Here is a 22,716-nt window from a genome sequence, read left to right on the forward strand (position 1 = left end):
GAATACAAAATAGGGGATGTGGCTGAGTGGTTGAGCGCCCCGGAGTTCAATACCTGGTACCAAAGAAAAAAAAAAATGAGCATGTATGTGAATATCATTCCTTAGGTATGTCACTGTGGTTCTGATTATCAAAAAGTACTTTCCAACACCCAAATGGACTGTGCTCTATTTAGTGATCCTTCACCGAGGAATGAACTTTTGTCTTTGTGTTCCTTCTTTGATAAAAAGTGATCACTCCTAGTGAGATCAGTGCAGTCAGGGCCATGACCACTCCTACTTTCTCTTCTCTGGTTTTATCTGCAAGGTCCATTAGCTTTCCCACTTTTTGCTTTTATATCAAGCCAACTGGTTATTTTTAATCCTCTAAAGTCTTCTCCCATCTGTATGGATCCAGTTGACAGCCTATGGTAAATCACATCCCTGGAGGCAGGTAAGGGAAGTCCTAGGGTTTCGGACCAAATAGTTGGGTCTGAATAAAGGGGGCATATTTCTGGAAAGAGAGCATTTCACTTTTATTAGAATCTCAATGTACCTGATAACTCTAAAATGATCGAAACTACTTGTTTAGTCTAATCAGGAACAAAATGGGCTTAAAATAGAAACTTCAAAACTAATCACTTAAAAATAATAAACAGCTAGCATGGAACGACCTCCCTGGTGCTTCATCTGTGATCTCTGAAAAGCATTTCCCGCTAAAAGGAACTGGAATCCTTGGAGATACAGCTGATTCCAGATAGAGGAAGGAAATGCACAAATGAGCCTAAAACCTCTAAACATACCACAAAGAAAGGAAGCCATCAAAGTCCGGCCTTGTGACACAAAGACTTAGGAGCCAATTTAAAGATGGGAAAATCCAGCCAGTTGCAGTGGCCTGTAATCCTAGAGTCTCAGGAGACTAAGGTAGGAGGATCATGAATTCAAAACCAGCCTCAGCAAAAGTGAGGTATTAAGCAACACAGTTGAGACCCTGTCTCTAAATAAAATACAAAATAGGGCTGGGTATGTGGCTCAGTGGTTGAGTGCACCTGGGTTCAATTCCTGGTACTCCACCTCCCCCATCCCCCCTACCCTCCCCACCCCCGGCCAAAAAAAAAATTGATACACACTTAGCATGCATAAGGCCCTGGGTATTATCCCCCAGCACTAAATGGAAAAAAAAAAAAAAAAGGTCAACTTGAGCATCAATAAAAATGATGTCTACAAGGATCTGAAACATATATATCAAATATATATAAAAAATATGCATTAAATATTCAAACATGTTTAAAACCATGATACCATAGTAATATAAAATTACTCATTGGTTACCTTTGGTGTATACAAGGGACCCATTTCATGATTTTGAAAACAAGTAAATATGAGGAAAAAGTCAAGCATTTATTCTGCCTATTCTTCAGAGTAAACACATAGTTGAAGAGGGAACACTTCTTTTTATAGAAAGATTATGGGTAATAAATGAATAAAGATGATAGAATTAGATTAATACCATTTTCAATCTCTAATTAAATAATGGGTCTAATTAAATAATCGTCAATGGCTACTCACATCCCCCAAACAGAAAGAAACAAACAGTGTAAGCTTCCTGAAGTGCACGATGTTCCCGAAATTGGACCAGGAATCTAGATCCAACTCCCAATTTATATGAAATTCAGGAGTCAGGGACATTTAAAATAATATCAACAAACTGGGAAATGGTACAGGACAAATAACCTAGAGTTTTTGCAAGAAAAAAGGAAGAAATGGAAGGGGAAACCTATAGTGTAAGGATTATAGAGATACAGATATTCACAGTGTCAACTAATTATGTAAACCTCATTTAAATTCCTATTAAAATAAACAAATAATACAAATACATTTAGGAGACACTGGGGAAATTCAAATGCTGACTTTAAGGAGTTACTGACATTTTTTAAGGAATAATAATGATATTGTCATAATATTTTTTAAAGATCTTACCTCTTATAGATCACCTGAAATATGTACGGATGAAATAATATAATAGCTTAGGTATGCTTCAAAACAATCCAGAAAAGAAGGAGGGAGAAGAGAGGTACATGTGAAACAACTTGGCCTGTGACATGATCATTGTTGAAGCTGGTGATGGACACATGCCACTTATTACATTATTTTCTCTCCTTTTCTGTGTATGTTTGAGACTTTCCACAGCAAAAACAGTTAGCAATTAAAAATATTAACGTTTTTCAATTTGGTAATGAAGGAAGCCCTGTATGAACATCATTTCTGAGATCATATCACTGGGCTATTTTAAAATAAAATTTCTGAAGAGGTTCTTGAAAATTCAAAAATTATACCAAATTATGTTATGTGCATGTATCAATATGTAACAATAAATAGTACTATAATGTATAATTATAATGTATCAATAAAAATGACCTTATTAAAAAATTCAAAAATTCTTTTAGGGGCTGGGAATGTATCTCGGTGGTAGAGCAAATGCTTAGCATGTACAAAGTTCTACCACGCGGCCAGCGCAATGGTTTCATTAATGAGGTTCTTGGCATAAAAGTTAGCTAGCGAGATCGAAATAAACACACAGACTCAGTTACCTTTTTCTATGACCAGGTCCGAGACGGCTCCCCTCTCTGGTTCCCTCCTCTAACCGCCCGGCAGGGCAGCAAGGATTACTCAGGGCTAGCAGGAGAGAGAGAGAGAGAGCACGCCAGGGAGTAGCCTTTTATTGGGGAGCAAGAAATTCAGGGGATAATTCCATCCAATGAAGGTTGAAGGGGGGGGCCGCACTCCAAGGTCAGGGTCAGTGATTGGGCCTCCGGGGTCAGTGGTCAGTTACACCCCCACACAGACAGGTTCTCTCATCAGGAGAGGGCCGGGAAAGCTCCGACACAGCCAGAGCGCCTCAGACCCTAACCGGGAGTCACCCAGTCACGTGTGAGAATGGCTTCCGACATATTCCCCCTTTCTTTTCGCAAAAATGAGGCGGCGGTTCACTCTCTGGAGTTTCTGCATTCTTGTTTTGAAGACTCGCCATCCTACAATTACAACGCAATAAAGAATTAGCAGCAAAGAGAATAATCCAATAATGTACCAGGCCGAGTGTTTGAGAATATTTCCAGGGTTGAATCCATTTAACTCCTTCAATATTTGGTTAGCCAAAGAAGAAGGATCTGAAAAATCAGCTCTATTATTTTGAATGTCTTGGATATGGTGATGAAGTTCCAGAATATCCAAGCTATTATTACTATTTTGCCAAATACCTAACAAATGGTTTTTAACCTTCTCCCAATCCCAGAGAGAAGCATTGTACTTGGCAGCTGTAACACACACATACTTATAATTAGCATGGCATTTAAGCCTTTCTTTAAATTTTAAGGCTGAAAGTTCATTACCTATGTCAATAACAGTTGCCTCTAAGGCGTTTAATTTAGTTTCAATCTTTTCATCAATATTTACTTGATTACGCAGAGCCTTGGAAGTATTTTGAGCTAAATTATTAAGAAATTTTGCATGCTGAATATTCTGAGACAATGTCAGAGACGCAGAGACAGTTGATGCAATAAAAGAGACTAGCGCCAAAACACCAACAATTATAACTCCAATAGCACGTTTAGGTCTTGCCAGCTGGGCATGAATTTGCTGTAAGACTTGTAAACCAGCATCAGCATACCATGGCTCTGAAATATTAGCAGGTAATAAAACAAAAGAGGGCTGATGAAGTATCAGCACTCCTTTTCCTCCATTATACCTAGTAATACAATTGGTTAGGTTACATTTATTACAAGTAACAATATATCTGTCATCTATCCATTTAACTTTTACATTTCCAATAATTAAAACATAAGGAGATTGGACACAAGCTCGTAAGCCATAGCAAGATCCCTCTTTACAGTTCTTGCCAATAAATCTTGGTAAGGGTCTGTCTGTAAAATGTAAGAATTCTGAGGCAGCAATTAAACGCCAAATATCTTTTTGAACACCACCTTTACTATAAGTCAAAATATTACTAACAAATCCTGCAGGTGTCATAGCAGAATTTCTTCGTAATTGTCTCTTATCAATTTTTGGAGACCAGTCTAAAATATACCCACTATCTTTAGACACCTTATGTTGTACAGGAAAGGGATTTATACAATCCATCCATTTAGGAAAGGTGCCAATCTCAATTGTAGAACTATTTGGACAGTGGTGTATCCGTGGAGGTTTGGCAGAAATGACTGGCTTATTATGGGAAAGTCCCATCTTAATTACTGATCTAGTATTAGGTTTTAAATCTCCATAAATAGAATTATTTGTCAGTCTAGGTCTACCAATCGCTGTCTTTTCTTCGAATGATACTTTCAGACAGCCAGCATGTTTATCGTGGGACCAACACAAGGGTAATTGGGCACTATAGCCAGAATAATTAAATCTAGTCACATGATTGGGAGTAATATGAGTATCTGTAAATCCTCCCATCATGAATGAGTCATTAGTAAATACTGGAATAGATTCTCCAGTCCACACAGCTGGGTGTACCAGGGGTGGATCTGGGAAATATGTCCAGTAAGTGTCTACTTGATCCCCCTTTACCTGACAGCCCAGTAGGGCAATTACTGTTGCTACCATCATCATTGGGGTCCTGTTTTCTCCTAGGTCTCGAAGTATTCGGGAAGCCTGGGTTGTTAGCTTCTTCACGTCTTTCCATGAAATCAGCTTTTTGGCTGGGTCAGTCTGGTCTTTCTTCATCCTTTTCCGATATCTCCTCCTTCTGGATGGGGGCTCCTCTGGGTTGATCTTCAGTTGCTTGAATCTGGGTTCTATCTCTTCCATGTCTGATAGCACGTTCAGGCACCCAAATAGGACGAGAAGAATTTTCTGGGAAAATACAAGCATGCCCTCTGCCCCATATAAGCACCGGGTCTGGGCCCTTCCACTGACCGGTCTGTAAATCTTTCCACAAAACTCTGCCTAAAGGGCCTGTTACTGAGGGAGACATTTGTCTCTCAGCAGCAGTGTGACCTTCTGCGTCACAGTTTAAAAAATTTAAAACAAACAAGGCATGATTAAGGCTATTTTGGGGAGTCATAAGCTTATCCCCCCTTTTTAATTTTTGTAATTGAAGTTTAATAGATAAATGAGCTCGTTCTACAATGGCTTGACCTTGGGGGTTATAAGGAATTCCTGTTTTATGATTAATTTTAAACTTTTGACAAAATTGTTGAAAAGAAGAGCTCACATAAGCTGGAGCATTATCTGTTTTAATCTGCATAGGGCATCCTAAAACAGAAAAAGCTGCTAGGCAATGAGAAATTACATTTTGAGAATTTTTCTTAGTACGTGCTGTGGCAAAAATAAATCTAGAATAAGTGTCCACTATGACATGTACATAACACTGTTTACCAAATTGAGGAATATGAGTTACGTCCATTTGCCAGATTTGATTTGGCTTTAATCCACGGGGATTTACCCCTGATGGCAGAGATGGAGTGTGAATAACACACTTAGGGCATTGGCTTACAATCTGACGAGCTTGTTCTCTAGTAATATTAAATTTTTTACGTAAGCTAAAAGTATTTTGATGATGCAAGGAATGGGAAGCTAGTGCACAGTCATATGAAGACATCTGTTGACAAAAAGCTACGAGTTTGTCAATTTTGTTATTACCTGAAGCTAAAGGTCCTGGAAGATTAGTATGAGCTCGTATATGTCCTATGAAACATGGATATTTTCGCATTAGCACTGCCTTTTGTAAATTATGAAATAATTTAAATAACTCTTGTGATGAAGTATACCCAATAACTGAAGTTTCAATATTTTTAGTAACTCCGACTGCATATAAGCTGTCAGAATAAATGTTAATAGGCTCATTTGCAAAGTAAGTTAAGGCACAAATCAGAGCTTGAAGCTCTGCTCTTTGGGCAGAAGTATAAGAAGTTTGTATTACCTCTTTGTGAACACGACTATAAAATCCTGCTTTACCTGAACTCGATCCATCAGTGAACACTGATAAGGCTTCATCTATAGGATGGGCACGTACAATCTTTGGAAAAATAAGTGACGTTAATGATGCAAATTGTATAATCTTATCACGAGGATAGTGACTGTCTATCTGGCCAGGAAAATCAGCAAAAGCTATTTGCCATGGGCTAGAAGTTTGAAAAAGCCAATTAATCTGTTGAACAGAAAATGGAATAATTATGATATCAGGTTCAGATCCAATTAATTGTAAAATCCTAGTTCTACCTTTAATTACTAACTGAGCTATAGAATCATGAAAAGGAATTAATGTTTTTTGAGGGGAGTGGGATAAATAAATCCACTCAATAACTCCTAATTTTTGCCATATGGCTCCTGTTGGTGTATGTTCAGTTGGAAATATTAATAAATACACCATTTCCTTAGGATCAACTCTAGTAAGCTGTGCATTTTTAATTGCATTTTCAACTTTCCTTAAAGCTGTTTTAGCCTCTAAAGTTAGCTGACGTGGAGAGGTTGGAGAAGGATTTCCTTGTAATATCTGAAATAAAGGACTTAACTCAGAAGTAGTTAGTTTTAAGGATGGCCTCAGCCAATTAATATCTCCTAATAGCTTTTGAAAATCATTAAGGGTATGTAACTCCTTAATTCTTATCTGAAGATTTTGAGGACGGATTGTACGTCCTTGAATTATCTGACCTAGATATTGAAAAGGTGACACTTTTTGAATTTTTTGAGGAGCTATGCATAAACCCATTGCTGTAAGCGAAGTCTCTAACTGAGTAAAAATTTCTGAAAGTACCTCTGAATTAGCATGAGCCAATAATATATCATCCATAAAATGAATAATATATGCATCAGGAAAGCTACTTCTTATGGGATCTATCGCCTGGTCTACGTATTTTTGGCACAGAGTAGGACTATTACGCATTCCCTGTGGGAGTACTTTCCAGCAATATCTTTTAACAGGTTCCTTAAAATTAATTGTTGGGACAGTGAAAGCAAATCTCTCACAATCTCCAGGATGTAACCTTATAGAGAAAAAACAGTCTTTTAAATCTATTACCATCAAGCTATAATCTAAAGGAATGGCTGTGGGAGAGGGAAGTCCTGGCTGTAAGGATCCCATAGGCTGAATTGCATGATTTATTGCCCTTAAATCCTGCAGCAATCTCCAATTTCCTGACTTTTTCTTAATAACAAAAATAGGTGTGTTCCAAGGACTAAGCGTTGGTTCTATATGACCAGCCTGAAGTTGTTCCTCAACTAACCTATGAATTATTTTAAGCTTTTCCCCTGAGATGGGCCACTGAGAAATCCATATAGGCTCCTCTGTGAGCCAAGTGATTTTTTCAGCTGTCTTAGGGATCGGGGAAGTACTCAGGGCCCCTAATAAAAATTTTGGCTTGGAGCATTTACTAATCTTTGTCGTGGAGACTGGTTTGTAAACAGATACTCTTCCTGATGGGTCTCCCTATCATCTCCAGGAAAATATCTCTGACTAACTTCCTCAACTGATCTCATAGAGTTAGGAGTAACTAATAATAATCCCATTTTGGTTAAAATATCTCTTCCCCATAGATTAGCTGGTAAAGTCTCTAACACATAAGGCTTGAATACTCCACTGTTTCCATCGGAATCTTTCCAATGGAGATAGTTGGCACTTTGAGCGGGCTGTGAAATCTGCCCTATGCCCTCTAGGTTAGCTGGCGCTACGTGTAAAGGCCAGTTTCTTGGCCAAAATCTACTGGAAAGAATAGAGATATCAGCCCCTGTGTCAATTATTCCGAGGAATTTTTTATTATTAATTTTAAGTTCTAATAAAGGACGCTCTTGTCGTACTAACTGTGACCAGTATACTCTGTCCGGCGGCTTAGAAGCTGAACCTACCGGCAGGTGTCTCCCTGCATCACAGGGCAATAAAATTAATTGGGCAAATGTATCTCTTGGAGTGAGCCTTAGGGCATAATTGGATCTTACAGTAACCTTTAATTGTCCTTTAAAATCTGAATCTATCACACCAGGTACTACCTCAATGGCTCCCTTTAAATTATTACGTCCCAAAATTAAACCTATAGTATTATCAGGAAGCGGCCCGAAAATCCCAGTAGGGATTTGTTCTGGTCCTGATTTAGGACTCAATTCAATTGTCCTTGAAGGCCCTAAGAAAACTGTCTGCGATCTACGTTCTGGTAAAAATCCCTCCGGAAAAAATCGCGGGCTGTCCTGGTCGGCGCCAGTGACGTCACACTGTGCGACCTCTCCTCGATTTCCCCGTATTGTTGCTCGGCCCGGGGAGGGGCCGACCGGAAGTTTTTTGTCCTCCCGCTAGGAGGAAATGATGGCGAGAAGGCGGGCTGATCCGCGCCATCTGGATCCGCCATGTGGGATCGAGTCCTGCAATATCTATTATCGCCAGTAGATGGAGTCCTGAACTTGCGCATGCGACACTCCCGCGCAAAATGATTGTTTTTCCCACAAACGTAACATTTTCCGCGGGGTTTTCGCCCTAAATCCTGTGGCCTTAAGGTTTCTTTTAGGGCTGCGGCTAAAGCTACAGTCTGTAAATGTGTAGAATCCACATCAGAACACAACCGAATGAACTCAGAAACTGTGCCTTTCTTACGGTGCGGTCGGAGAATATCTTGACAGTATTTATTTGCGTTTTCAAATGCCAGCTGTCTGACTATGAATTCACTGGCTCCTGGATCTCCGATCGACCTGTTTGCAGCCTGGTACAATCGGGCTACAAAATCTGAATAATGTTCACTGGCACCTTGCCTGATTTTGGTAAGAACTAAATTGGATTGGTCCTTAGAGACTATTTGTCTCCAGGCACGCTTTGCACAATCAGTTATTTGATTGTATATTACAAAGTCATAATTTAACTGCCTTTCTAAATCAGCAAATTCACCTGTCCCTAAAAACATTTCGACTGGTGTTTCTATATTACGTTTCCTATTCAGTTCTGCCTGTTCAGTACAAAAATCAGTCCAATAAGTTCTCCAGAGCAAGAAATCTCCCCCGCTCAGACAGGATCTGGCTACAGAAATCCAGTCGCTAGGAGGAAGGGGCTGGGAGCAAATATTATCTATCAGACTCTGTACGAAAGGCGAATTTGGACCGTACGTCTCACATGCACTTTTTAGTTCCTTAATGGTTTTAAAAGGAATTACAGCATGAACTCTAACTCTCTGATCTTGCTCATTAACTTGCTCAAAAACGGGAAAAAGTTGAAAGCCACTAGTATCCTCCCCCAATTCCTGAGCCTTCTTAATACCTCGCTGGAATGGGGTAAGAAAGGTCATCGTTAATCCAGCGTACCTGTTAAACTTTGTTCTTTTAGCGGGTATGGGCCGAATTTGAGTAGCCTGGGCAGGCGGTGTTAAACGCAGCCTGTCGAAATTTCTCTGTAAATCCCGAATTTCAACATCTGATTCTTCTCCCTCTGACTCTGAGACAAGGTCGGATTCTGCGCTATCACCATTTTGAATTTGGGCTTCTAAGTCACGTGGCTGAGAGGAACTCTGAGCCCCTCTAGGAATCTCTTCCGGATTTTCCTCTCCAGGAAGATTGTCTACCTCCCTTGGAGGGCTCTCTAGGACCTCGGAGGTATCTCCTTTCTGATGTTGCTCTCCATAATCTCCCTGCCGAGTAACCTGACTTTGCAAGTTTAAATTTACATTTTTAACTTTGGGCCTGGCCCCTAGCGCCTTCGTTTTTAAGCGGCTTAAAGGAAAAGGAATTAACGTAGCCTCAGGCGGATTTTCCATTTGAATAGACTTGATGGCCCGTTGAATGCCTTTTAGCAGGTCCTCAGGGGGCCACGAATTCTGGCCCATATATTCAAAAAGACAAACTTCCAAGGCCGTCCAGGTTCTCTGAATATTATCTATGCCTCCAGGTAATTCATTTGAAAGACAGACCTTTTGTAACTTTCTTCCTAATTTCTCCCAAGTAAGTAAATTTGGAGACTCTTGTTCACAAAACCAAGGACAATATTTACCTACAATCTCTAAGAATTGTAATAACTGAGCTTTCTTTATCTGTTTTCCTTTCTGATTAATTATACTGTCTAAAATAGTCAGATACATTTCCTTATCCGTAGAAGTTGAATTTCCCATTTTAATTAATTTAACGTCTCTTTCCTTCAATATCTTAAGGTACTTTTGTGACCCAAATTGTCACCACTTCCTTTTGTGACCCAAATTGTCACTATTTCCTTTATCTTTACTTTTTTCTTTATCTTTATAGCGCGCTCCCACTCAATCTAGCTAATCTAGAATGCCCCCCTCGTGGGCGCCAATTCTACCACGCGGCCAGCGCAATGGTTTCATTAATGAGGTTCTTGGCATAAAAGTTAGCTAGCGAGATCGAAATAAACACACAGACTCAGTTACCTTTTTCTATGACCAGGTCCGAGACGGCTCCCCTCTCTGGTTCCCTCCTCTAACCGCCCGGCAGGGCAGCAAGGATTACTCAGGGCTAGCAGGAGAGAGAGAGAGAGAGCACGCCAGGGAGTAGCCTTTTATTGGGGAGCAAGAAATTCAGGGGATAATTCCATCCAATGAAGGTTGAAGGGGGGGGCCGCACTCCAAGGTCAGGGTCAGTGATTGGGCCTCCGGGGTCAGTGGTCAGTTACACCCCCACACAGACAGGTTCTCTCATCAGGAGAGGGCCGGGAAAGCTCCGACACAGCCAGAGCGCCTCAGACCCTAACCGGGAGTCACCCAGTCACGTGTGAGAATGGCTTCCGACACAAAGTCCTCGATTAGATCCCCAGCACTACCAAAAAAAAAAAAAAAAATTGAATTGTTTTGTGTGGTGTAAGTGATCATCAGCAAGTTTTAAGTAATTTGGTTAAATGGAACATTATTAGAAATACTTAATTGTTTGAAACAGACATTATTATTACTGTGTGTATATATGTGAATGCATGATCAATGTGATTCTGCAACCTGTATAATCAGAAAAATGAGGTATTATATCCCATCTATTTCAAATGTATGATGTGTCAAGGTCATTGTACTGTCATGTATAACTAATTAAAACAAATTTTAAAAAGAGAGAGAGAGAGAGAGAGAAATTGTTATAACCAGGAACAACCGTTGGCTCAGGCAAACCATCTACACTGAGGCTGTGACCCTCAGTCAGAGAAAAAAAATGCCAGAAGGATATTGACAATTACTAAATATATCTTTGACAGGCTATGTCAATACTTGAGGGAGAAAAGCAATTCGTGTTTGATTTAAACTAATTCTTTAAGTACTTTGATTTTCAGGTTTAAAAAATAGTGCCAACCAAAAACTCATGTCTGCTTAAAAAATTAACAGTGTAAATAAGCCAACAAATAAATAGATAAAAATTAATGATATAATTTTAAACATCACTGAGGAAACAATGATTTAGGACAAGGATTTCAAGATTGGTTCAACTGCCACAGATTATTAAAACATTCCAGTCCTAAATTCTAATCAAGCATTTCCCCAACTAATAAAAATGTGTAGTCGTGGGAGGAGGAAAGAGGAAACACTTTGTCCCTTAGAGGCTATGTTCTGGAGAACAATGCCTTCCTTTGGAATCTGTGCCATAGCAGACAGGTACACCTCAGGGAGGCTGTTACTTCTTAATTACCCAGGAAGCTCCATTCCCAGGGGTTTCTGCTCTCCCTCTCATCCTTCCTCTCCTCCACTAGTAAATAGCTGGGGAGTTAATCAAAGGTTCAAAGGTTGGTGATAACAGGCAGTGACAAACTGATGCCCTGCAGCTCAGGAGAGCAGTGGCACAGTGGCCAAGATGGACTTTATGTCAAATTTGCATCAGAGATGGCTGAAGGATCAGGAGAGTTTATTTTCGCTTCTCGGGAAAAAAAAAAAAAGAAAAAGAAAAACAAATCATGTTCAGACTCCGACACTAGATACCAAAGTAGAATTCTGCAGTTCTTGATGACATGGGCAATCAGGGCAAAGGGGAAATTATGGGAAGAAATGAAACACCTTCAGAAATGGAGGAGGAAACACACTAGTTGGCAGAATCCCTGAACAACTGCATGGAGAATGCCATCAAGGAGTCCCATATCCTTACCTTATAGTAAAACAGGCCAGAGAGGGAAGCAATTTGCTCCAAGTCACAGCAAAACAGGAACAGTGTGAGGTTTATGACTGATTTCCAGAGTGAGGCTCCTCATGCCAATCTATAAATATGGAACGTGGCATTCAAGGGCCAAGCAAAAGCTTAACCAGCTTAAGGACTGGGTGGAGCCAACACAGCGGGCATTAGCAGCTCAAGAAGGGATGGGGGGGGGCAGGGAAGCAGCGTAAATCATCTTAGATGCAGTGACCTTAACCCTAGCAAGTGAGGCAGCATCCTAGGTGGATAAATTAGAATACAGATCTTTTTAATCTGTGTTAAATTTTAGCTTTGAGGATTCAACCTAAGCTCAGAAATTTGAAAGCAACCAGCAACGTCAAGGAATAAATGGGGCCCAGGCTGATCTCTCTAGCTTATTTAGAAAATCCTCTCAACTAGAAGTTGAGAAGAACTCCCATTTGGCCCCGACAGAAACTCTCCTGGAAGCTCAGGGGCAGCCCTTGTCAGCCTTGCTCTCTGGATCTGCCCATTTGTCTCAGAGATGCCCACTGACACTTCCCTCAATGCCTGCCATCTATTACCTCAAACCTAAGAGTGACTGCAGCATGGAATGGATGGGACTCCGGCCAACCTGACCAGAAGACCATGGAAGGGACAAATTGGTCCCCTCACTATAGAATGGGAGGGACACTTTCCTCTCCACCTCTTCCACCCTGCCTTGTCTTTATTCTGAAAAGAACTGAATTCAGTGCCAGCAAGAGGTGTACAGGGGTAGGGAGACAGCACAAATTGTCAGACTACCCTCTATCATTCCATAGGAGACTGACCTCTGCAAGGACAGCCATCTTTGAACAATCATGTATAGTGAGGAAGGGGACAAGCAAAGCAAGAACAAATGAAGCTGGCTAGAAGCCCTCCAAAGCCTTTTAAGGACAGAGCAGAGGGAGAGCCCTAGATCCACACCCAGGAACAAGTGTGGATCTAGGGCTGATTTGGGCACAGGCTCACATTCACACTACTTGGCTCCAGGCTACCTGGCCAGGGGTGCAGGGCTGTCCACCAGAGCTCAGACTGGTGTTGGGACCTGGGCAGGGGCAGGAATTTACAACTTCATTCACTGACTCTATTTTTCCCTTTATAATCCCATTCCCAGGTCCCCAAAACTTCATGGAGCAAAACCCACAATTCTTTTTTTTTTTTTAATTTTAATATTTATTTATTGGCGGCCGCACGGAGGCCAGGAGAGCGCGCTACCCCTTGAGCCACATCCCCAGCCCAAACCCACAATTCTTGATGTCCTCTGCACTGCCACCTGCTGTCTGCTCTAGCCCCTTACTCTTCCCCATTTGCAAGAACTTTCCTTCCTCCCAGGTCGACTTTGGACCAACTTTCCAGGCTTGAAGACCGGCCCCAGCCCGCCCAGCCTGGCGCACGGGCGCGGCCGAGTCGTGCTGGGACAGCTCCGCTCTGACTCCCAGGCAGCTGCGAGCCGCTACAAGTGCAGATCCGGCAGAGAGGAAACGGCAAGACCCTGCAGGGGCCAGCAGGGAAGCCACAGACTTTGAGTGGAGGGCATTCGGGACTGATCGATATGGAGGGTAATGAATAAATGAATGAATGAATGAATGAATGAATGAACGAACGAACGAACGAACGAACTGCAGCGATGGTGGCGGGTGGCGGTGGATTCAGACTGTGCCCTCCATTGCTCTAATGCCGCCGGGACCGAACTTCAGCCCCCAGGTTCGGCACCCTTAGAAACATCCCATCCCCACACGAGCTGTTAGGCGCCCAGCCCGCGCGGTGCAGCTCTGGACCCGATGCCGCTTTCCTGCAGCCAGAAAGTGCCTGCCCTGGGGGCAGAATGCACTGAGGTGGTGTGGGCCCCCGGTGCTGCTCTGCTCCACGAGACATTGAGCCCCCCGAAGTGGCTTCTGGGGTCTCAGGCCCAGTCTCAAGGCCGCAGCTTCCTTACCTGTCCGCCTCTGAGGCCTCGCTCCGGTTCAGAGCGGTCATCCCGGCGCCTACTCCAGACCCAGCACCGCGCTCGGGACCCAGAGCCCGAGAACCCCGCCCGCCCCGGGCAGAGCCCGCCTTCACCCGCCAATTGGCTGCTCTGTGGGTCGGGCCAGCCCATTGGCCAAGACTTCCCCTCTCCTGACCGCCCAGGTGAGGCCCCTGTCTCTACACAGACAGTGGGAATCCAGAATGCGAGGTCCTGGAAGCTAGCGCCCAGGCTAGCGCCCAGGTCTACATACCTACGGGTCCTCACATAGAGCCCCTTTTTAATTTTGTCCTCCTAGTCTTGGAGAGCGGTGCCCTCTACAGGAACGCAATCCTGCACTCCTACAACCCCTCCCAACGTTGAGATCCAGGGTGTTCCAATTTGGGACAACAGGTAGAATTTTTAACATGACAGTCAAAAATCCAGGTCACAAAGAATGCAAGACCCAGCATTTTTTAAATTTTTTATTAGCGGATGGACCTTTATATGCAGTGCCTCACACATGCTAGGAAAGTGCTCTACCACTGAGCCACAGCCCCAGCATTTTTATAAGGAACCTGAGAGAGTTGGGAAGCAGTTATCAAGAGGTCAGTGATTGGTGTAACTGACAATAAACTGGGCTGAGCTGTGCAATTACGAATGGACCCAGTAGTTTTAGTTTTTAATATTGCTCGCCTGCAGGCCCCTTTCCCCACCAGGCTATTTGGTCCTTGAAAGTTTCAGGAGAGGGACAGACTCAATCCCATTCTTACTCTACCCACCCGCCCACCTTGATCCTGCTGTTATCATGAAGAGAGCCATCAACATACAGAGACCCAAAGGGGGAAACTCCACAAACTTTCTGCACCTCAGGGCAGAATCAGAGAGCAGGGACTCAACCTCAGTTCCCTTAATAGCCTTCTACTGGGGCTGGGGTTATGCTCAGTGGTAGAGTGCTTGCCTAGTGTGTGTGAGGCACTGGGTTCGATTCTCAGCACCACATATAAATAAATTCATAAAATTCCACCAATAACTAATAACAAATTAAAGAAAATAGCTTTCTACTACAGGCAGACCAAAGTGGAAGACCAACTAATGCAAGAGCTACTTCACTCTAGGATCACACACCAGTGTAGTCTCAGGAGAAACTTCGTGCCTGCCTTCTCCCATCTTTGGCCCAAATAAGGCCAGGGGTGGGAAGTTTTAGACAAAACCAGCCCAGTCCCCAGTATGCTGGGAGTAATCTGCAACTCAAGGTAGTAAGCTACTGCCTTCCTAGCTGCCTCTGCCCCTGCAGATGGGCAAGTGATCGAAAACTCCCACCACAGGGCACAGGGCTGTTGCCATTTCCACCTGCTCAGGGGGCAGGGTTCAGCCTCCCCCCAGCCCCCACCAAGCAGAAGAAAGAAACAGGTGCTTCAGCTGTTGTTTATTGACATACAGGTAGGCTCTATAGCAACAGGCCTGGAGGTGGCTGCAGTGTGGGGAAAATGGAAGGCAGGGGGTGGAGTGTTTTTCTGCAGCATGAAAGTCAGCCCAGTGGAGTGCAGGAGAACAACACAGTGCACAACAAGGTGGAGTGGGGGAGGCTGAGGCAGTTGGGGAAGCAAATAAGTGTCAGGGTCCATTTGCATACACTGGAATCACTGCCCTACACCCTAAGCTCCTACCCCAGCTGGCTGTCTCCTGACCCCAGGCCAGGGCTAGGAGTTCTCTGGGCATCCACTTTCTACAGGAACTAACTAGAGGAGAAGGAGTTGTCACCTTCTTTCCATAGCTCTGGAAGCCTCCAGTCTTACGTTCCTCTTTTGCCCCTTTTTGGGTGGGACCACATGATGCAGCCAGGCTCTGGCTATCCCACTCGAGCAGGGTCTAAAAACAGACTTAATCTTCCCTGGTGTCCCAGCCCACCAGTGCCACACTACAGCCTAGAGTGAGCACTAGAAGCATTGCTGGCCTAATGGATGGGTTGGGGAAGGGGATAGGGCAGGGGCAGAAGGGGATCCAGGGATCATCATGGCACAGGTACTACACGCATGGTGTTGGTGAAGCCAGAGCCAGGGCGCCATCCAGTCAGCACAATGACCACATCTCCCTTCTTGAAGAAGCCTCGAGCCTTGCCTGAAGAAAAAAGATTGGTGAATAAAAGCCAAGCCAAGCAGGTATGAACCTGAGGCAAATGCCCACCATCAAGAAGCCCTGCTTGTGGCACACGCCCATAATCCTAACAACTCAGGAAGTGGAGGCAGGAGGATCATGGTTTCAAAGCCAGCCTCAGCAACTTAGAAAGGCTCTGGGTCTCTAAAAATAAAACATATAAAGGGACCAGGGAAGTGGCTCAGTGGTTAAGCACCTCTGGGTTCAATCTCTGGTATTAAAAAAAAAAAAAAAAAGTAATCAGCAGCCACTAGTCAAAACTGGCTAACAATTACTCCCTCACACCACAAGGTGGTGCCAACCACACAGGGAAAGGGAAGAGAGTAAAGTCTGGTCAGGTGGCAGAGCTGGCAGGAACCTTTGGACATCATTCAGTTTACACCCCAAGGTCAGAGCTAGCTGCTTCATCTCATCCCATGACCTCCTAGCTTTTGGGTACAAAGACCACATCAGCACATAAATCTTTGTGTGCGCCACTACACCATATAGTAGCCCTAGTCAATTTTATATAAAGAAAACCTCAGTAATAAATAAGCAGATGCCAAGTAATGGACAATTAACTTCACCTGGTGCCCCAGAGTGGGAGACTAAAGAAAGTAAGATGCTTAGCCCCACCCCTCAAAGACCCCTCTCTTCCCTTACATTCTCTTTATAGAATGGGAAAGGATTCTGAAAAAACATTTCCATTGAGTATGAAGAGCAGTCAGCTGGGCCTCTTGTCCCAGAATGGATGGAGTTTGCATGCCTCCGTTTGTATTCCTTAAACCTTTAGCATCTCAGAAAAACCAGAGCTCAATCACTCCTTCCCTTCTAAGCTCCAGCCCTTCTTCCCAGCTACGCACCAACATTCATGGCCAAGTTCACTCGGAGGTCCACATCCTCAGCCCAGGCATCCTGGACTGGATCCTTACACACCACAGGGAAGATGCCACGGTACAGGTGGGCCTGGCGAGCTGTCTGGGGATTCCGTGTCACGGCAATGATGGGAGCACGTGGGCGGTATCTGGCTACCTGGTGAGCAGACCTGAGATGCAATAGGAACAGGAAGAGACCATTAAACAGTGTCCCAGAAGCCTCCCAGGAAGCACAACATGGCCTTCGGCAGTAGCTCACTCTAATCCAACTCACTTCGCTAGCCTGAAAGAGCTATTCCTGGGCCTCCCTTGTAAAGTAGGAACTGCCTCCCAAGGCTGGAGAGCTCCTAATCTTGTACCTTCCCCTCCAGAAGGCTATGCTGCCATTTGCCCTCCATTCCATCCCCTCCCATTGGCTGATCATCCCGATGTGGGATTCTCAGTCTTACCCATTTACCCCACATGGCCCACTGGTTGCCAGAACCTCTAAATTCTTCCATTTGGCACAGAAAGGCAGCCCAGGCCCAACCTCATCAGCACCCATTGCTCTTGCTGCCAGCCAACAGCTACAAGCCAAGCAGCATGTGAAAAGCACCTGATTCTCAAAAGGGGCAAAGAACTGCAGCACAGGGCTGGGATCGTGGCTTGGCTTGCCTATCACGTGTGAGGCCCTGGGGTTAATCCTCAGCACCAATAAAAATATATAAATAAAAGATATCATGTCCAACTAAAATATTAAAAAAAAAAAAAACCCACAGCACAGTGACCAACCCTTAGGGAATCAACAACATGACACTTCTCAACTGTTATATCCCCTTCCCTACCCCACATGGTTCCCAGGTCCCCCAAGTAGTCTCAGCAACTGGACTTCAGAGCCTCAAGGTCAAACCTGAGTATCAAAAGAAACCTTAGAAGTTCTATGATATAATATAGAACCCAGGTGAGCAGGTAGAACTCTGGGTGCTACACAAAAGGCAAAAACAGAATGGTGGCGTGGAAGCATGTCCAGGAACCTCTGAAATCCCTCTGCCAACTGCTTCCTTGAACACTGACACTATACATTTAAAGATGCAGATGTGTTTCAGAAATTGGGGAGCGCCTTGCTGAAAGAACTGGGCCCTAGAAGGCAAGCTCTGAGGACACACAACAGGTGTCAGGGAAATTTAAGATGACCACAGCAGAACACTGCTTCAAGTTTGGCCTCCATACACATCCTTCAGGGAGAAATAGCTCTTGAAGTCCAGTCCAGCTGAGTGAAATCCCAGTAGATCTAAAAATAGCCAAATAGCAAGGGTTGGCCCTTTCCACAAAGGTCAATCCTAATGGTTGTTTAGGCAAAAGCATGGAGCCTCTGCTGAGGGAATCCACACAGACCCTGTATCCTGGTGCTTTGGGAAGCCCATTTGCCACTCCTCAGTGCATGGGCACTGCCTGTCTCTCCTCTTTACCCTGACCTCCAGGAAACACTTCCCATCCTGTGTTGAGGTCAAGGGGCACACTCCTCAGACTAGAAGATTGAGAGACTGTAAGACAATGTCCCAGGCTAGGAAGGAACCTCAAATCCAAGGCCAACCACAGGCCTGTATACCTTAGCTCCAAAAAATACTAGCAAAATGGCATAATAACCTTTCCTAGACAAGACAGACTCATCTTTGGGGTGCAAATAGGAACCAGTGTACCAAATAGGGGCATAGTGAATAGCATTAATTTTCTAAATGATTTTTTTAAAAGTACACAGTAACTACTACAAACAAAACTGGATGTCTTATGCTATTATTTATTTATTTTAGTTATACTGGACACAATATCTTTATTTATATGTGGTGGTGAGGATAGAACCCAGGGCCCCGCACATGGTAGGCGAGTGCTCTAGCACTGAGCCACAACCCCAGCCCCTATCTTATGCTATTTTAAAGATCAATTTTTGCAAGAATAATACTGGAGATTGAACCCAGGGGCCCTTTACCACTGAACTACACCCACACATTTTTTTTTTTTTTAATTCTAAAACAGGATCTTGCTAAGTTCTTTATGGCTTCACTAAATTGCTGAGATTTTTGGTGTACACCATTTAAAAGCTAGAAGACCAGCTTTTAAATATCAAATAACCATTTGCAGTTGGTACTTAGAGCCTATCCATCATTATGCAATTTTTAATAGTTCACTGTGAATCATTTGCTTTGAATCCAAATGATTAACACATTTGTTGAATGCTGCCTATACTATAGTCCTCCAGGTGCGAGGAAGGAACTCTGCCCATGCTGGGATCCTGGACTGAGGGAGCTGGGAAGGTGGCAGCTAGACAGTCCTTACCTTGACTCAGTATCATCTGAGCACTGTTCAATGCATGATTCCCAGGACCCCCAAGGAGAGGTGTCACAGACCAGGGTATCCTCAGGGAGCCACTGCCACCTCCTACCTGCCAGACTTGGTGAGCACGATAATGGCCCCACTGCAGCACTTGAAGGATGCCTCCACAGCACCCACGGCGGCGGCTTCTGTGGGGTCGCTGGTAATGGGCGCCAGGCGGCGGAGTTCCTCAAATAATTGCAAGTGGTAGATGGCAGCCTCTGCCTCACGGGCAATCTAGGGGAGCAATATCCGTCCAGAGGGACAAGAGGGGGACAGAGCTTTGTCACAAAGGGAAAGGATGGGGGAAAAGTTACAGACAGCTGGCAAGGAACATATCCCTGGGCACAAAGGCCAAGAGGAACATAGTCACTGGAGGTTTGGAGATGAGCAAGAGCAAACCTCCACAGGAAGCAGTCCTTCACCAGGTGCCTGTGACTTCTACCATGCCTATTGAGACATAGGACCCTTTGATCCTGCCCTGTCATGACCTCCCTGGCTGCCTTCCTGCAGATGAGAAGAGGCTGTGTGCCAGGGCCAAGTGCAAGGCTGGCTGGAGCAAGCAAGAAGTTGGTTATCCTACAGAGGTACCTGCCCTTGGGGCCCTACCTGCCAGACTCCGTCAGAACTATCAAAGCTGCTGCTAAACATTTATAAGAAGCCTCCACGCTGCCCATGGCCATGGCCTCCATAGGGTCTGTGGAGAGACAGGAGGCTCGTGCAAGTTCTTCAAACAGCTTGCTGTGGTACATGGCTGCCTCAGCCTCCCGAGCTATCTGTAAGGTTTAGGAGAAGGAAGGGCAAGGAAAAGGGATAAAGAAGGAAAAAAAAACAAAACAAACAAAACAAGAGACAACACATGGAAAGACAGAACGGGGAATTAATAAGAGAGGAAGGTAAGAACGACGTAAGATTTAACCTTAGGTTAAATCTATTGTTCGGGCAGACACAGAGGCAGAATGGTGGAAGTCCACCTGCTCTAGGAGGTATGGAGAATTTTGTGCTTCAACTGATGTTTCTTCCCCTCTGATATAGGGGAAACTGGGACTTCCATCCTAGAAGGATTTTTTTTTTGGCTAGAGCCATAGCAATATGGTGGGTAGGCTCTAGCAGCTGGGCATAAAGACATGCCTAGACTGAACCCACACTACTCCCTGGCAGAGGACTTGACCATGCCGCCTCACCACACAGCTTATAGCAAGAAACAAGGCCTCCTTCCTCACATGGCTGTCTGGAAGAGGCAGGGTTGCCTCATGGATAAAGTGTATTTTCCAAGGCCTGCCATGGAAACAGACTGAACAGCGCTGCAAAGCTGGGGTCAACATAAAGCCAGAGCTACACAGCTGAATTCTCAAATTAGGAGAAGGGAAACTGGCTAACTTTCGAGGGGCATTTTGCACAGCCATGTGAAGATATGGAGGCCTGTGGAAGCATGCAGACATGTTTAACAAGACATCTGATTAAAATCTAATGATTAAAATGGTCATGAGAAAGCCAGTAAGTTATTTATAGACTGCCTGCTCAGATAAGACTAAGAAAATTTAAGCTTTAGATTATAATGCCATTACCAGTACCTTAGTGAACAGTAGATAAGACTAATACCATCTTATTAATTCAGCAGTATAAGCAGATGCGTGCCAGGGTATACCAGGTTAAAAGTATTCTTTTTATAAGAATGGAGTGCGTGAAGCCCAAAGGATAGTGGACATGAACAGGAAACAGGACCATACCTGGTACTGCCTAGCTCTTAACTATGGGTCATGAATTGCATCAGTTAGACATAGGAGAAAGCCATGAATTGTTAAGGGAGGCTGTGGCGGCCAGTGTTAACTGATGATAGAAAGGAGAGGCCTGTACCACCTGGAGGAGCAGCTACTACCTGGCCCAGACCTCATAACGTATCTTCTGAGCAGTGCCATGCAATCCAAGCCTTGCAGCTCTAAGATGTCTGTCCATTCACAGAAAGACCAGGGTATGGAAGAAATGACATGGAATTCAGAACCCAGAGCTGAATTTTAGTCTCTGACCACACTACAGTCCCCAAATAAAGACCTCTCCTCATCTGCTGTTAAGAGTACAATGCTGCAGGAGACAAGACTGGTTTTGAAGTCAGCAGACCTGTGCTCAAACCCAGGCTTTATAGTCATGTAACCTGCAACTACAAACTGAAGTAATGGGAGATATGAAGATTATGTGGACACAGATTTGATATGATATTTAATAATAATGGCAGGGAATATTTAATGTTAAGGTTATAATTAAATATTTCAGCTAATCCATTTTAGGACAGGGTCTTGAGATATTAAGTGACTTGTCCAAAGACATAACAGTAGTCACAATCTGGTTTCAAAGTTCAATAAATCAAGTCAAGGTCAGCCTCCAACCCCTGAGGCCAGAAAGTCACATAACTAAGCAAGACATAGAGGGGGGACATGTAGAGATGCAGAAAGGTGGCTGCTCCAGAGGTGATAGGCTGAGAGGCACTTTCACCTGGGACAGACTTAGGAGCACCCTTCCACCATAGGGCAGCTTTGAGAATATGCCAAGAGTATCTGACCACTGAAACAGCAATCATCACACAAATGGGGTGATGTATGGATGGCCCAGGGCCAGGCTACAGAAACATCCCTGCAAAAAGGGATGAGGTTTCTACCCATTTCAACATGGGGAAATTCACCAGGATGCCGACAATAGCCTCAAGGACTAGAATCTTGGGTAGGAACTCAGTTCACTACCAGAAGGCTACTTAAGCCCAGTAACAGGCTATATATAAAGTAAAAGAGATACTTAGTACAGAGTTGGTTTGTTTTTTCAGTTATTTGGGGACCTGACAAAAAGGGGGATCACACAAAGGGCTAAAGGGCAAGGTTCCTTTGTTGGCTAGAAAGGGAACAGATACAGGGAAATTTCACTGAGGTGTATGTTATAGAGACTGACCTAGAACTACCAGGAAAAAGTTAATTCATAACACTTATATTATCAGGCACAAGCAGCCGTAAAAATAATCCCTAAGTTAATTCTTTGGAAGGTTCCAGGGAGGGATCAAGCAGGACAAAGGAACTGGAACTCTTATCTCTGAAAAGCAGAGCAGCAGAAGGACACAACCAAGCTGGAAATCTCTAAGAACTCCTTCTCCCCAGAGGTTCTCAGTCCAAAGTCCGCAAGGCTCAGTGCCTTTCCACTAGTCCCTTCATGTGTCACTTTTTGGTCTGGCACATCAAAGTAGATCCCATGCTGAAGGCACCAGGCAAGGCCAGCTCAGGCAGCTCATGTGGGCAACACCCACCAGTGCAGGCCCACAGGTGGGGAATCAAATCAGAAGGCAAACAGTAAGCACAGCTGGGAGCATGG

General features: G+C 44.1%; 2 protein-coding genes across 6 annotated transcripts in view; both read right to left on the bottom strand.

Annotated features, from left to right (window-relative positions):
* Positions 1-2,642: 2,642 nt before the first annotated feature.
* LOC143641551 (endogenous retrovirus group K member 21 Env polyprotein-like) lies at positions 2,643-9,544 on the bottom strand. Of its 3 annotated transcripts, XM_077109173.1 has the most exons (3): positions 9,256-9,518; positions 4,546-4,830; positions 2,920-3,008 (listed from the first exon to the last, which is right to left on the bottom strand). In XM_077109173.1, the coding sequence occupies exons 2-3, from the start codon at positions 4,783-4,785 to the stop codon at positions 2,964-2,966; spliced, it is 285 nt and encodes a 94-aa protein (XP_076965288.1). In that variant the 5' UTR covers positions 4,786-4,830; positions 9,256-9,518; the 3' UTR covers positions 2,920-2,963. The 3 variants fall into 3 exon arrangements, with proteins under 3 accessions (XP_076965287.1, XP_076965286.1, XP_076965288.1); XM_077109172.1 differs by having other exon boundaries at positions 2,643-4,787; positions 9,256-9,544; XM_077109171.1 differs by having other exon boundaries at positions 2,643-4,830; positions 9,256-9,541.
* Positions 9,545-15,417: 5,873 nt separating this feature from the next.
* The window catches only part of Pkm (pyruvate kinase M1/2), a 29,147-nt gene continuing 21,848 nt past the window's right edge, over positions 15,418-22,716 (bottom strand). For 2 of the 3 annotated variants that reach the window (XM_076851034.1, XM_076851033.1), the window contains 3 exons: positions 19,436-19,602; positions 17,005-17,186; positions 15,418-16,126 (listed from right to left, as the gene is read on the bottom strand). In XM_076851034.1, coding sequence (XP_076707149.1) covers positions 16,020-16,126; positions 17,005-17,186; positions 19,436-19,602 — 456 coding nt within the window. In that variant the 3' untranslated portion in view covers positions 15,418-16,019. Of the gene's footprint in view, positions 16,127-17,004; positions 17,187-19,435; positions 19,603-19,974; positions 20,142-22,716 lie in introns of all 3 variants that reach the window. The other variant, XM_076851031.1, reaches the window with a different exon arrangement.

The sequence above is a fragment of the Callospermophilus lateralis genome, chromosome 3 (assembly GCF_048772815.1).
Source record: "Callospermophilus lateralis isolate mCalLat2 chromosome 3, mCalLat2.hap1, whole genome shotgun sequence".
In the NCBI taxonomy this organism is placed as follows: domain Eukaryota; kingdom Metazoa; phylum Chordata; class Mammalia; order Rodentia; family Sciuridae; genus Callospermophilus; species Callospermophilus lateralis.

Bases quoted from the DNA above. Each gene is read 5' to 3' on its own strand.
- LOC143641551 (XM_077109172.1), bottom strand. From the start codon at position 4,785: ATGGAAGAGATAGAACCCAGATTCAAGCAACTGAAGATCAACCCAGAG.